The sequence below is a fragment of the Salvelinus fontinalis genome, chromosome 26, assembly GCF_029448725.1.
Source record: "Salvelinus fontinalis isolate EN_2023a chromosome 26, ASM2944872v1, whole genome shotgun sequence".
Taxonomy (NCBI): domain Eukaryota; kingdom Metazoa; phylum Chordata; class Actinopteri; order Salmoniformes; family Salmonidae; genus Salvelinus; species Salvelinus fontinalis.
In genome coordinates this window covers 46016977-46033217 of record NC_074690.1, presented here as the reverse complement: position 1 = coordinate 46033217, position 16241 = coordinate 46016977, and the positions used below count along the sequence as shown (strand labels likewise).

The following is a 16241-nucleotide window of genomic DNA, read 5'->3' as shown; positions in this document are numbered from 1 at the left end:
GGAGGTACTCTGCCTGCCTGGGTATCTCATCAGGAGCCGCAGAGGGGCTGCAGGGTGTGTTTTTGTGGGGGTAAGGGGGCCATCTATGATGGGGGATTTGTTAAGTTGGTTGGGTTTCACAGCTTGCCCTGTAAGGGCAGACGCATAGAGTTACATAGAGTGCTCATCTTTGCCTCTGAAAACAGGCTTTGTGCCAAGTGTGCCCTCTATCCAACTCCATGGCCAGAGCAGAGATGGTAGAGAAAGCGAGACATCTCACTGGCTAATCTTTTCTTGGCAGGTCAGGTGAGGCGAGCAGGGAGGTGACAATAATTATACCAGTGCCAGCTGTTATTGGGCAGTTTCCCATTGAAAATAAATCCTTTCTGTGTAAGTGGGCCTTAACTCTCTCGCATGAACATGCCAGAGATTATGGAGGAACCGTGAGCTCCCGCAGGAAAGCATGCTCACGCGAGAGAGGGAACGCCCACTTACAAAGACAGGAACCTTGAAAAATGTTTCCAATGGTAAACTGCCTGAGTAAGACATCTTCCTGTATCCACCATCTTTGGTCAGACCAGAGAGAGAGAGAGAGGACAGGGTCTAAATGTCTTCTTATAGCATTGATTAATATTGATATTTCCGACATAGTGCACTGCTTTTGACCAGAGCCCTATGGGCCCTGGTCAAAAGCAGTGCACTATATAGGGAACAGGGTGCAATTTGGGACATAACCACAGTATTATAGTAGTCCTAATGACCCAGCACCATTCTAAGCTATGTCGTCATCTTCACCATATTGGTCCTGTAGCCTGGCAGTGTTGTCTCAGAGTGACTGGTCTCTCCAGACAGACTCAGAAGACGATGCTGCTGGCACTCAGTCTGCCATCAGTTGGCCCTCCAGGTACTGTGGTAGGAACATACTGTAGGGGCAGAACTGGGTTCAACTACTTTTAGTAAATCTTTCAAATACTTTCCGCATTTGCTTTAGCCTGCAGGTCGTTGGGGTTTGTCATTTAGAGACTTTATTATTGGTTCTATTGCAACAGGCAAGTTCACTCGAGCACATATTTGAAATTTATGTCTAATAGTATTTGAACCTAGGTCTGTGTACCGTATGGATGTGTGTGTGTAGACCCCAACACATCTACCTAACATATCCTCCCAACAGATAGACAACCTATATCATTTATATGATAAAATATCCTGTATTATATATTACTATATAATCATAGTAATCATTCCCCGTTTGTCATCTCCAAGTTAACTGGTGTTTTCTAGTTCTCAGTGTGAGGTTTGGATTGCAGTTCTTTAACTCTCCTTCCCAACCCCCTCATTTTTCAAATTAACGTTTGGTCTTCTCATCCATTTTAATTTATCCTTAAAACTTCTAAGGATGTCGTCTCTCAAATGTCACCAAGCCTCCTCACCAGGGAATCAGATGGAAACCCGGATGCACACAAGTAATAGAAGTGAATGCTTTGGTCACACGTTAGTTATTGGTCAGAAATGTAGTGCACAGTAGTAAGACAAACACACACTGTGCTTCCAGTCACAGTGTAGGGTGCTAGATGCAACCGACATTGTGAGGGTGAAAGAGCGAGAAAGGATGGAGGACGCTTGCCTTAAAGCGCTAGGCATCTTGCTATGACATGCATTATCTGAATAAGGCCCCACAGGATATCTCTCCCTAATTTCTGAATTACACTTGTAACGTGGTCAGTAGGCCACAGTAACCTATGCTTCAAAGGGGGGGGGGGGGCAGGTAGCCCATGTGAGTGGAGTCCTGCTCATCACTCATGGAGCGGTTACGCACTGCTGCTGTGGCCATGTCCTTTCCTACAGCTTTGCAAAAAAAAAACTGCTGAGCTCACAATAAAAAAAACTGCTGGTCCAAATTTGCTCCATTCATTAAAATCACAATGTAACCAACACCCATCTATTTTTGTGACTACCTGGACCTACCAATTGGGTTTTTAAGTATTGAAACCCGACACGTAAGGATTTGAATTAAAAGTATTTGAATAAACATGAAAAGGTGAATGTAAGAAGCGAACATTATTTCAAATAGGCTACGTGTCATATTACACAGCATATAAACACTCTAAATAGGTCAGGAGCCAGACGGGGAGCCTAAGAAGGGAATTATTTTGGCTATATTATTTATTATTTCAAGGCTATAGCCTACAAAGAAATACATTGCGAAGCATTTACAAGTACCAGACAATAGGCTGGTAGGGACATAAAGCACCATACTAAGCATCTCCAATCCAAAATTAAATCTAGAATCGGCTTCCTATTTCGCAATAAAGCATCCTTCACTCATGCTGCCAAACATACCCTCGTAAAACGGACTATCCTGCCGATCCTTGACTTCGGCGATGTCATTTACAAAATCGCCGCCAACACTCTACTCAGCAAATTGGATGCAGTCTATCACAGTGCCATCCGTTTTGTCACCAAAGCCCCATATACTACACACCACTGCGACCTGTATGCTCTCGCTGGCTGGTCCTCGCTACCTATTTGTCGGCAAACCCACTGGCTCCAGGTCATCTATAAGTCTTTGCTAGGTAATACTCCAGCTTATCTCAGCTCACTGGTCACCACGCTCCAGCAGGTATATTTTCACTGGTCATCCCCAAAGCCAACACTTACTTTGGCCGCCTTTCCTTCCAGTTCTCTGCTGCCAATGACTGTAAATAATTACAAAAATCACTGAAGTTGGAGACGTATTAGTTGGAGACTTATATCTCCCTCACTAACTTCAAGCATCGGTTGTCAGAGCAGCTTACTGATCGCTGCAGCTGTACACTGCCCATCTGTAAATAGCCATCCAACCAACTACCTATCTCATCCCCATATTTGATTTTTTTTTAATTCTGCTCTTTTGCACACCAGTATTTCTACTTGCACATCCTCATCTGCACATCTATCACTCCAGTGTTAATTTCTAAATTGTAATTACTTCGCCACTATGGCCTATTTATTGGGGGCGGCAGCGTAGCCTAGTGGTTAGAGCGTTGGACTAGTAATAGAATGGTTGCTTGATCAAATCCCCGAGCTGACAAGGTACAAATCTGTCGTTCGCCCCCTGAACAAGGCAGTTAACCCACTGTTCCTAGGCCATCAATGAAAATAAGAATTTGAATTTGTTCTTAACTGACTTGCCTAGTTAAATAAAGGTAAAATAAAAAATAAATAAATTTGCCTTACTTCATTTGCACACACTGTATACAGATTTTCTATTGTGTTATTGACTGTACGTTTGTTTATCCCGTGTGTAACTCTGTGTTGTTGTTTTTTTGTCGCACTGCTTTGCTTTATCTTGGCCAGGTCGCAGTTGTAAATGAGAATGTGTTCTCAACTAGCTTACCTGGTTAAATAAAGGTGAAATAAATCAACAACAAAAAAAAAGCGCTCAGCATTTAAACCACATTTTGTTGTATTAAATCATTAGAGTCTATAAATTGCGCATATAGGCTGTGACTTACTTAGAATTCAATACAAATTCAATGAAAAAGGACTTATTAGTGCCTTTGAATTTATTTTTAGAAACACAAGTTTTGCCAGTCTTTTGCTTCAGGCTCATGCGATGGTGCCTGGAGACCAGGTGTTGTGCCGAAACCCCAGGTGTTGTAGAATAGGTAAAGCCTCTGGAAATAGGCCACGGGCTATTATTGCATGTTTTGACAAATTTAAGCAAAAGGAAATGACGAAGAACATGGGCAGAGAACTCAGAAACACTGATATTGGAATGAATGATCACTTCCCCACCGAGATCAATGAAAGGAGAAAAAAAACTATATCCCTTCATGAAGGAAAAGCGTTGCCTGAATCAACGAGTCTCCATGGTGATGGATAAACTTTATATCAACGGGCAATTGTATCCGGACTCTAGAGTAACTCCCTGGCTATTTTAATTTAATGTTCATATCTGAGTTTGTGTGTTGTAGTGTATCATGACAACTTCAACTATAACTAGTACATGCTCTATTGATCTCCACTTGATAAGGAAAGGGCTGCATATAGCTCAGGTTAATGTATGCAACCTTTCTAACAAAATACATGAGGTTTTTTAACTTGGTCAACATAAATAATATTCATATTTTAGCCTTGACCGAAACGCATGTAGATGCATCTGTAAATGATGGGCAAATGAACATGCAAGGATATAGTCTACTGAGAAGGGACAGGAATCAAGGATATAGTCTACTGAGAAGGGACAGGAATCAAGGATATAGTCTACTGAGAAGAGACAGGAATCATAGATATAGTCTACTTAGAAGAGACAGGAATAGGAATGGTGGGGGTGTAGCACTGTATATTCAGAATCATATACCTTTTAAGAGGAGGGATGACCTTAATGTATGTCAAATAGAGGCACTATGGGCTCAAGTACATCTGCCTCACCAGGCACTCATATAGGATGTGTGTATAGACCTCCTAGCTCTAAGGTGTCCAATCTGGATGACTTATGTACTGGGTTTGACCAGGCCACAGATGGCAACAGAGATGTATTTATCTTGGGTGATTTTAATATAAATTGGAAGGATCACAATAATTCAAATAGAACAAAAATGATGAGATATGCCAAGAACTGTGGTTTGAAACAAATGGTTAATGATACTACTAGATCTTCAATTAATTAAGTTGGGTCATCGTTCACACACATGCATTGATGTGATTTTCTGTAATATACCATTGCAATGCTTAAAAGCCAGATCAATGCCAGTGGGCTGGACAGACCATAATATTGTGACCATAACCATGAACACCAAGGTTCAAAAGAAACCCCCTAGGATTGTGGTCAAGAGACATTTTAAAACGTTTAATCATGAGTTATTTCTAAATGATTTGGCTGCTGTAACCTAAGAGGTGATTTATCTAGAGGATGATTTAAATCACGCTACAGAATGTTTTATTGATTTGCTCACTGAGGTAATGGACCATCATGCCCCAGTAAGAAAGAGTACAGTTGGTGCTCGTCCATTTCCATGGATTGACGATGAACTGGGTGAGGCTTTTTCTAGAAGAAATATGGCAAAAGTCTTAGCAGCTAAGTCAAAATTAGAAATTGATGAACAGAATTATAGAACATTATGTAATTATGCAGTTAAATTGAATCGAAATAAAAAAAGTTATTTTACAACAATGATTTTATTGATTGTAAAAATTATTCTAAAAAGGTATGGAACACAGTTAAGGGCTTACTTGGTACATCTATCTCATCAAGCCCATCTAGTGTGGAGGTTGACGGGAGAATAATAACAAAACCAGTTGATATTGCCAATCATTTAGCAGATTTTTTTTACAAAGAAAATTTAATTGCTCAGCAACAATGTAAACATACATTCTTCCAAACAAGCTATTGTCCAATGAATTGATGATCATATTATGAGCAACAAGATCTGCTCTTTTAGTCTGCAAACGGTGTCAGTGGAGGAGGTGTTAAACCTATTGAAGTCATTACCTGATGGTAAATCTACAGGTTATGGTCTTATGGACAATTTTTTGCTTCACTGTGCTGCTCCCCAGATTGCAGTTCCACTGAGATACATATTTAATTGGTCACTGGAAAAGGGGATGTTTGCAAATGTATGGAAGCATGCAAAACTGTGTCCTATTCCGAAAGACTGCAAAGAACCCATTACTCCTGCCAGTAGTCGACCAATTAGTCTACTCCCTACACTCAGTAAGATATTGGAGGGTATTGTGAGTAGACAAATATGGGAGTACATGGAAAAGAATGATCTGATTACAGCCAATCAGCATGCTTATCGCAAAAACCATTCCACTACCACTGCATTGGTTGACATGACTGACCAGTGGCTCAATGCTATGGATAATGGCAAGTTTGTGGGTATAATATGTTTAGATTTCAGTGCAGAATTTGATTTAGTGGATCATGAAATAATTTTGACCAAATTAATGCATTATGGTTTTAAGGAGGTAGCATTGAATTGGGTACAGTCATATCTAACTGACAGGAAACAGTCCACCTATATCAAGGGTTCATTTTCTTCCCCTCGTGTTAAACTGTGGAATACCGCAGGGCAGCTGCCTTGGGCCACTTCTTTATTTAATATATACCAACGACCTTCCCTATGCCTTAGTTGAAACTCAAGCTATTACATTTGCAGATGATACTACAATTTATGCAGCAAGACAATCGGTTCAACCGGTAAAGCAGGCTTTACAAGGACATTTGCAGAATATCAGGGAGTGTGTTTGCCAAAACCAACTTGTTTTAAAAACCAAGAAAACCAAAGTTATGTTGATCTGTTCCACTAGGAAAAGGCCAAAACAGCATGGGATACAATTAAGTATGGGAGGAGTACAAATTGAAGAAGTGGCAGAAACCAAACTATTGGGAGTGCAGCTAGACAACTGCTTATCATGGTCGTCTCAAATAACTAATCTATGTAAAAAATAAAAATTAAACAGCATGCATAATCAGAAGGATAGCTAAATATTTACCAGGAAAAATTATTCAGCAAATAACACAAGCATTAATTGAGAGTCAGGTGAACTACTGTTCTGTGGTCTGGGGAAATGCATCATCAAGTGAAGTTAGAAGGCTGCAGAATGCACAGAACAAACCAGCAAGGATTGTTTTAAGGTGGAGGTATGGTTCTTCTGTTGCAGTCATGCGCAGTGTTCTTGGTTGGTCATCAATCGACAAGATAATTGAAAAAAATATGCTTATTTTATTTCATAATATACATCATTTAAAACGGCCAAGCTCTATTCACAACGGTTTTCAGTTTGTAAGAGACAGACATTCAGTAAATACTAGGAATAGATTGTCCACCATCTATGTGTTATCCAGACAGAAAAGAGAAATAGGCAAAATAACATTTTCATTTAGAGCAATAAAGAAATGGAATAAATTAACTGAGCAAACCAGAAACCTTTCAATATATACATTTAAACATTTTAAAACGATTTAAATATAATACATAGAAATGTTGTGGGACTATAGTAGATGAAGAATCAATATTTTTTAGATTGAGTATTTATTGGGTCATTCTGTTAGTATGTTATGTATGTTTGTAATAGTGTGTTATATGTGAAAATGTGTTCGTATTATAAATTGTATTTTATAATAAGGACCCTTGGAAGATTAGTCCAAATGAGGACTAAAAGAGATCCAAATAAAATAAAATAAAATCCTTTTGTGACAAGAGTCTAATACTTCCTGTGGCACACATCAGAGGACATGATAGGTCACCAAAAATTATTCAGAAGTGTGCCAGGCCTTGCAGTCTGTAACGGCGTTCCTCTCTCTCTTCATAAGAAGAGGAGGAGTAGTGATCGAGCCAAGGCGCAGCGGGTTGTGAAAACATGATGAGTTTTATTTATAAGACAAAACGAAACAAACTATACTTGAATAAACTAACAAAATAACAAAACGAAAATAGACAGACTAGTACGACGAACTGACATAACACACGCAGAACGAACGAACAAGTACTTACTACAAAAACGCACGAACAAACCGAAACAATCCCGTATGGTGTAACATCGACACAGGAGACAATCACCCACCAACAAACAGTGAGAACACCCTACCTAAATATGACTCTTAATTAGAGGAGAACGCAAAACACCTGCCTCTAATTAAGAGCCATACCAGGCAACCAAAACCAACATAGAAACAGATAACATAGACTGCCCACCCAAAACACATGCCCTGACCTAAACAATATACAAAACAACATAAAACAGGTCAGGACCGTTACAGAACCCCCCCCTCAAGGTGCGAACGCCGGGCGCACCAGCACAAAGTCCAGGGGAGGGTCTGGGTGGGCAGTTGACCACGGTGGTGGCTCCGGCTCTGGACGCTGTCCCCACACCACCATAGTCACTCCCCGTTTCTGTCTTCCCCTCCCAATGACCACCCTAAAACTCACATCCCCTAAATAAACGGCCAGCACCGGGACAAGGGGCAGCACCGGGACAAGGGGCAGCACCGGGACAAGGGGCAGCACCGGGACAAGGGGCAGCACCGGGACAAGGGGCAGCACCGGGACAAGGGGCAGCACCGGGACAAGGGGCAGCACCGGGACAAGGGGCAGGTCCCAGCTGATATACTCTGGCAGATCCTGGCTGAGGGACTCTGGCAGGTCTATGCAGGCTGACGGCTCTCGACGCTCATGGCGGGCTGACGGCTCTCGACGCTCATGGCGGGCTGACGGCTCTCGACGCTCATGGCGGGCTGACGGCTCTCGACGCTCATGGCGGGCTGACGGCTCTCGACGCTCATGGCGGGCTGACGGCTCTCGACGCTCATGGCGGGCTGACGGCTCTCGACGCTCATGGCGGGCTGACGGCTCTCGACGCTCATGGCGGGCTGGCGGCTCTCGACGCTCATGGCGGGCTGACGGATCTGGCTGCTCATGGCTCGCTGGCGGCTCTGGCAGATCCTGTCTGGTTGGCGGCTCTGGCAGATCCTGTCTGGTTGGCGGCTCTGGCAGATCCTGTCTGGTTGGCGGCTCTGGCAGATCCTGTCTGGTTGGCGGCTCTGGCAGATCCTGTCTGGTTGGCGGCTCTGGCAGATCCTGTCTGGCGGGCGGCTCTAGCGGCTCCTGTCTGGTTGGCGGCTCTAGCGGCTCCTGTCTGGCGGACGGCTCTGTAGGCTCATGGCAGACGGGCGGCTTTGCAGGCTCATGGCAGACGGGCGGCTTTGCAGGCTCATGGCAGACGGATGGCTCAGACGGCGCTGGGGAGACGGATGGCTCAGACGGCGCTGGGGAGACGGATGGCTCAGATGGCGCTGGGGAGACGGATGGCTCAGATGGCGCTGGGGAGACGGATGGCTCAGATGGCGCTGGGGAGACGGATGGCTCTGGCCGGATACGGCGCACTGTAGACCTGGTGCGTGGTGCCGGAACTGGAGGCACCGGGCTAAGGATAAGCACCTTCCTAATAGTGCGGGGAGCAGGGACAGGGCACACTGTACTCTCAAAGCCTACTCTATCCCTGATGCGAGGTACCGGCACTGGTGACACCGGGCTGAGGACAAGCACATCAGGATTAGTAGGGGGAGAAGATACAGTGTGTTCAGGGCTCTGGAGACGCACAGGAGGCTTAGTGCGTGGTGCCGGAACTGGAGGCACCGAACTGGATACATGCACTACAGAGAGAGTGCGTGGAGGAGGAACTGGGCTCAGGAGACGCACTGATAGCCTAGTGCGTAGTGTAGGCACTGTAGGTACTAGGCTGGGGCGGGGAGGTGGTGCCGGAAATACCGGACCGTGGAGGCGTACTGGCACTCTTGAGCATTGAGCCTGCCCAACCTTACCTGGTTGAATACTCCCGGTTGCCCGACCAGTGCGGGGAGGTGGAATAACCCGCACCGGGCTATGTAGGCGAACCGGGGAAACCATGCGTAAGGCAGGTGCCATGTATGCCGGCCCGAGGAGACGCACTGGAGACCAGACGCGTTGAGCCGGCCTCATGACACCTGGCTCAATACCCAATCTAGCCCTACCAGTGCGGGGAGGTGGAATAACCCGCACTGGGCTATGCACTCGTACAGGAGACACCGTGCGCTCTACTGCGTAACACGGCGCCTGCCCGTACTCCCGCTCTCCACGGTAAGCCTGGGAAGTGGGCGCAGGTCTCCTACCTGCCCTTGGCCCACTACCTCCTAGCCCCCCCCCAAGAAATTTTTGGGAATTACTTACGGGCTTTTTGGGCTTCCGTGCCAGACGCGTTCCCTCATAGCTCCGATTCCTCTCTCCGGTAGCCTCTGCTCTCCCCAGTGCCTCCAGCTGCTCCCATGGCTTTTCGGGCTTCCAGCCACGTCTCCTTGCTGCCTCCTCAAACCACCGCTCCTGGGCTTTAGCTGCCTCCCTCTCTTCCTGAGAGCGGCGATTCTCTCCTGCCTTAGCCCAGGGACCTTCTCCATTCAATATCTGCTCCCAAGTCCAGAAATCCTTGTTTTCCTGTCCCTTACTCCAATTACTCCGCTGCTTGGCTCTGGAATGGTGGGTGATTCTGTTACCGCGTTCCTCTCTCTCTTCATAAGAAGAGGAGGAGTAGTGATCGAGCCAAGGCGCAGCGGGTTGTGAAAACATGATGAGTTTTATTTATAAGACAAAACGAAACAAACTATACTTGAATAAACTAACAAAATAACAAAACGAAAATAGACAGACTAGTACGACGAACTGACATAACACACGCAGAACGAACGAACAAGTACTTACTACAAAAACGCACGAACAAACCGAAACAATCCCGTATGGTGTAACATCGACACAGGAGACAATCACCCACCAACAAACAGTGAGAACACCCTACCTAAATATGACTCTTAATTAGAGGAGAACGCAAAACACCTGCCTCTAATTAAGAGCCATACCAGGCAACCAAAACCAACATAGAAACAGATAACATAGACTGCCCACCCAAAACACATGCCCTGACCTAAACAATATACAAAACAACATAAAACAGGTCAGGACCGTTACACAGTCCCAAGACAGAAGGGAGGGAAGCAAGAAAATAGCCTTGCCGAAATACTCCCCACCTTCTAATTTCCTTAATTTTGTAATGTAAAATAACGTTATTCACCAGTTCCCATGCTTTTAAAATAACGCTTCTGTTCCAGAATAGTATAGATTACTTTTGTTTTCGGTTCGGGTTATGTCCCTCAAATACTTACATTTTCGGTTCTGTTACCCTGAACCCTCAGGGGAATTCTCTGTATGTACTACGTTGTACGTATATATCTATGTACATATATTCAATTCATAATGACACTGTGACACAGTTCAAGCAGATTCCAACGGTGTCCAAAATGGCACCCTATTCCCTATGTAGTGTACTACTTTTGACCAGGACCAAAGGGCTCTGGTCAAAAGTAATACACTATATTGGGAATAGGGTGCTTTTTGGGACATATACTATGTGTGCCCTGAGTTTGATAGGCAGGGGAGTCGGGCTGTATGTGAGTGAGTACTGAGTACTGTAGGTGTTGGGCTGTGAAAATTAGTCAGATGCTCGGTCTAACTCAGCCTTTGTGGCCGTGTCCACTGAGTCAGAAAATGCCAGCTGAGTGAGTATGTCTACACTCATATATGTCGCCCACTCACTGAGACACAGTCAGAATTACCGTGAAATTACCTGACTGTGTAAACCTGAAAACAAACCCGTATTATTCATGTTGACAAGAGTCAGCTGGATATTGGGGAATTGGGAATTGCTGCTCACGGCATTTCAGCTAATCAGATTGCGCATTTCTCCTAACCCGTTTTCTGTGGTAAATCATGTTTTATTTAGGATTACAATTAGTGCCTTTTTAACTTTCTGTCTAGACATGCAGGCTACACAGTGGATGTCACTAGAGTGACTAGAGTGTTGTGTAGGCTTGGCCGGTCTTAAGATCTGGTTTATTTAAAAAAAATTCTATTTCACCTTTATTTAACCAGGTAGGCTAGTTGAGAACAAGTTCTCATTTGCAACGGCGACCTGGCCAAGATAAAGCAAAGTAGTGTGACACAGACAACAACACAGAGTTACACATGGAGTAAACAATAAACAAGCCAATAACACCGTAAACAAGTCAATGACACAGTAGAAAAAAAGAAAGTCTATATACAGTGTGTGCAAAAGGCATGAGGAAGTAGGCAATAAATAGGCCATAGGAGCGAACAATTATAATTTAGCAGATTAACACTGGAGTGATAAATGAGCAGATGATGATGTACAAGTAGAGATACTGGTGTGCAAAAGAGCAGAAAAGTAAATAAAATAAAAACAGTATGGGGATGAGGTAGGTAGATTGGGTGGGCTATTTACAGATGGACTATGTACAGCTGCAGCGATCGGTTAGCTCCTCAGATAGTTGATGTTTAAAGTTGGTGAGGGAAATAAAAGTCTCCAACTTCAGCGATTTTTGCAATTCGTTCCAGTCACTGGCAGCAGAGAACTGGAAGGAAAGGCGGTATACCTGCTGGAACGTGTGCTACGGGTGGGTGTTGTTATCGTGACCAGTGAACTGAGATAAGGCGGAGCTTTACCTAGCATAAACTTATAGATGACCTGGAGCCAGTGGGCCTGGCGACGAGTATGTAGCGAGGGCCAGCCGACTAGAGTATACAGGTCACAGTGGTGGGTGGTATAAGGTGATTTGGTAACAAAACGGATGGCACTGTGATAGACTGCATCCAGTTTGCTGAGTAGAGTGTTGGAAGCTATTTTGTAGATGACATCGCCGAAGTCAAGGATCGGTAGGATAGTCAGTTTTACTAGGGTAAGTTTGGCGGCGTGAGTGAAGGAGGCTTTGTTTGCGAAAATAGGAAGCCGATTATAGATTTAATTTTGGATTGGAGATGTTTAATATGAGTCTGGAAGGAGAGTTTACAATCTAGCCAGACACCTAGGTATTTATAGTTGTCCACATATTCTAGGTCGGAACCGTCCAGGGTGGTAATGCTAGTTGGGCGGGTGGGTGCGGGCAGCGAACGGTTGAAAAGAATGCATTTGGTTTTACTAGCGTTTAAGAGCCGTCGGAGGCCATGGAAGGAGTGTTGTATGGCGTTGAAGCTCGTTTGGAGGTTAATTAGCACAGTGTCCAAGGAAGGGCCAGAAGTATACCGAATGGTGTCGTCTGCGTAGAGGTGGATCAGGGAGGAAAGTGTTAGCTAGGCTAGTGGGGTATATTTCTGGAGCGGAGTTTGGCCCATATACTCTGCATGACTGGCCAGCTGAAGGCAGGGCTGTAGTGTGAGAGGTGCTGGGCCCATGGCCAGGCCAGCCTTACTTTGAGGAGTATGGACAGGTGAGTGTGGGTCTACCGAGCACAGCCCACTGAGGCCCTGCACCAAGCCAGTAGAAACCTGTCTAGGTTGTGTTCCAAATGGTGTCCTATTCCCTAGATACTGTAATGCACACATTTTGACCGGAGCCCTGTATGAGCCCTGGTCAAAAGTAGTGGACTATATAGAGAATAGGGTGGAATTTTGGACACACAGCTGGGGTGGATTGTAAAAGCTTGGCTGTTCCCTTGTATTTATTAGCAGACAATGCTATCTGGTTCATTTCATAGCCTCTCTGTTTGACAGACACAGCATTTCATTTACAAAGATGTTCTAGCTATGTTAAGCTTACCAACAGGTATATAAGTGGCAATCACTCCAACCAGCATAGGATCTGCAGTGCAGCCTGTGTGGCCTAGCTTGATCCCAGATCTGTTTGTGCTTTTGCCAACTCCATTGTCATTGTCAAGCCCAACATGAGTGACAAGGACTTGGCATGGTAGCACAAACAGACTGGCACTCAGGCTACGTGTGACCTTGTCTACCTAGCAACAATAAGTGAAGTGGTAGATCACAATGGAGATGTGCTGTTGTCTCTATGGAGCGTGTGTATACTATTTAAACTCCTTCCATGCCATGTCAAATGAAGCGTCAGCCCGTCAATTAGGGGTGGCTTAGTGGTGTACAAGGAGATTAGCATGGGCTGCGTCATAAATGGCACCCTATTGCCTATTTGGTGCATTACTTTTGACCAGAGCGCTGCCATTTGGGACGCACCCTAACTTGACCTTTGGCTGCTAAGAGCAAGGGGTCATAGATAAAAATAGTTTAGGCTCGCTCACATTTTGGCATAGAGAAATTTGAGTCAGCTAGAGATGATATAGCAAGGATTAGTCTTGAACCACAACATGGGAACATACGTTTACATATGAGTTATTTAGCAGACACTTTTGTCCAGAGTGACTCACAGGAGCAATTAGGGTTAAGTGCCTTGCTCAAGGGCACATCAACAGATTTTTCACGTATTCAGCTCAGGGATTTGAACCAGCGACCTTCGCCGCTAGGCTACCTACCACCCAAGAATGATGTCGCTACTTAAACTTAACCATTCTGTCAGTCTGTATTTTTTATATAGATAAATGTGATTGCATGTGCTGCAGTCTTTATATATCCCTGTTTGTTGTCCCTAGATTAATGGCATTCTTTAATTAATAATCACTTGACTTGACATTTATAGTCGACTTGGTGTGCATTTCATTCTGCATCCCAAAAGGCACCCTATTCCCGAAATAGTGCACTACTTTTGATCAGGGCACTATACTTTGGACACAGTTTTAGTGACACATATTTCAAATTACTACATCAATTTGACAAGGGCACTGTGGTCGTTTATTTGGGTGTGTCATTGATTGTCTTCAATTTGAAAATGAGTGCTATGGTTCGTTAATCGGTTCTTCCCCCTTTAAGAATCAGAGTAAGAGAGAGAGTATCGAAAGATGAGAGCGGAGTCCAAAGGGCCCCTGCAGAACGGGGTCCAGCTCCAGAGCCCCCAGTGAAGAGACACCGTGATCGTGCTCACACCACCACAGCTCACTACATGCCCCAACGTGGCCACAGCTCTGACCCTGCCACCTACAAAAGGACTGGCCCCTCCTCTCAGCCCTCCCAACCTGCCTTCGCCCACGTCCCATACCCCCACGCCCCAGCACCACGCACCCACACATCAGGCCCTGCCATGGGCCACCAGCATACCCATCAGGGTACCCACCAGGGGACCCACATGGACCCTCAGCCTTACCTAGCCATGCCAGCCCCTGTGGCCACCAAGCTCCCTGGAGCCCCTGTGGTGGAGGTGGATACTCCAAGGAGGAGGGTGAGCACTGACCACATCTACACGACCCAGAAGGAGACCCACAGGGAGGGCAGGCAGGCACTGAGAGAGGAGGTCCACACCGAGGGGCTGCTGAAGAGCCGGAAGGCCGTGCTGCCCTCAGAGATCCGCCGCAGGGAGAAGAGTGTGGACAACCCCCAGAGAGGGGAGCCCCACCTGGGGCCAGTCAGCCGCCAGGACGACTCCACCACCTCAACCGCCATGGAGTATGAGAGCTATAGCTCCGGGGGGAGGAGAACGAGTCGGGCGGACTCGGAGGAGTGGGAGACTAGGCCCAGGGAGCAGCAGGAGCACTGGTCCAGCCACACCCAGGACACAAAGGAGACAGGTCCAGCCAGTTGCATGGAGACCTCCCACTCCCAGCCCAGCCAGCAGCAACAGGCTCCTGAGCCTCTCCACCAGCACCAGCAACTCCAGCGGCATCCGCAGCCCCAGAGTCAGCAGGACCTCCAGGGTCAACACGGCCTTCAGGACCAGCAGCAGGGTGACTCGGCCGTCTACCTCCAGAGGGGTGCCTACCTCCCTCAGGCCAGACACAGGAGCATGGAGCCAGCCGGGCAGGCTGGGCCCCCCAAGCTCAAGGTCCGCACACGCTCCATGTCCGACATCGGCGTAAGTCAGCGCTCGGCTGCCTATAGGAGCATGGAGAGGGCAGCCGCCAGCAGAGAGGCTACCATGGCAGCCCACCTGGCCAGGGAGGGAGGGGTGGCAGTGGGGGTACTGCCCAATGGGGAGGTGGGGACCTTGGATACCAGGGTCTCTGTGGCCCAGCTCCGACACTCATATCTGGAGAACGCCAACAGGAAGCCGGAGCTGTAGGTGGAACAGCATGTTTACTGACTCTTTAATCAGTTTGCTTTGCCTAACACTAATATAGACTCTCATCCTAATATGAGGCTTGAGATGTTTGTGATGAGATGAGTGCTTGTGTGTTTTTTGAGTGCAGTATATTGCATAATCAAACGTGATATCAAGAGATCTTCTAAGCCAGTATGGGTTTGTATTATTTGTTTAGCCAGCTGCTTGGACATATTCTGTTATTGTCAGCCTGTTGGGCAAAGTTGAAGGGTTTGTTGCATGTTGTGCTGTGTGTGGGTTCAGACACAATTGGGCTGGTGACAAAATCCCTCATTTTGGGGACAGTTAATTTTTGCGGTGTGATCGTCTTGTGCGTGACTTCACCACCTCTAACCTGGATGTCTGGATTGCTGTGGAAGAAAACTGACCTTGCCGTTCGTTCTCTCACTATTATCCTCCTTTTCTGTTGCCTTCGTCACTCTCTCCATCCCAACACGTGACCCTACAAAGGGAGACAACTAAAGTAGAGCTTACTGCCATGGAAGTAGATCCGGCTGCTGGGAGCGCTGATCGGGAGCGTGGCACAGCGCGGAGGCCGCGGCGCTACATCACCCCTGGAGACATCCGCAAGTCCTCTGAGAGATTTAGGACGCAACCCATAACCACCGCAGAGCGGCTAGAGTCTGATAGGTGAGAGGTTTAGGACAGTCCATAACCTCTGCAGAGCGGCTGGAGTCTGATAGGTGAGAGAGTTTAGGACAGTCCATAACCTCTGCAGAGTGATAGGTATTGAAGGCCCCGAG

The 16241-nt window shown here is 46.1% G+C and overlaps 1 protein-coding gene across 1 annotated transcript in view; it reads left to right on the top strand.

The window, feature by feature from the left end:
* LOC129824452 (uncharacterized) overlaps positions 1–16241 on the top strand; it is a 145065-nt gene that overhangs the window by 97158 nt on the left and 31666 nt on the right. The window contains exons 9-10 of the mRNA XM_055884132.1: positions 14217–15455; positions 15949–16128. Coding sequence (XP_055740107.1) covers positions 14217–15455; positions 15949–16128 — 1419 coding nt within the window. The remainder of the gene's footprint in view (positions 1–14216; positions 15456–15948; positions 16129–16241) is intronic.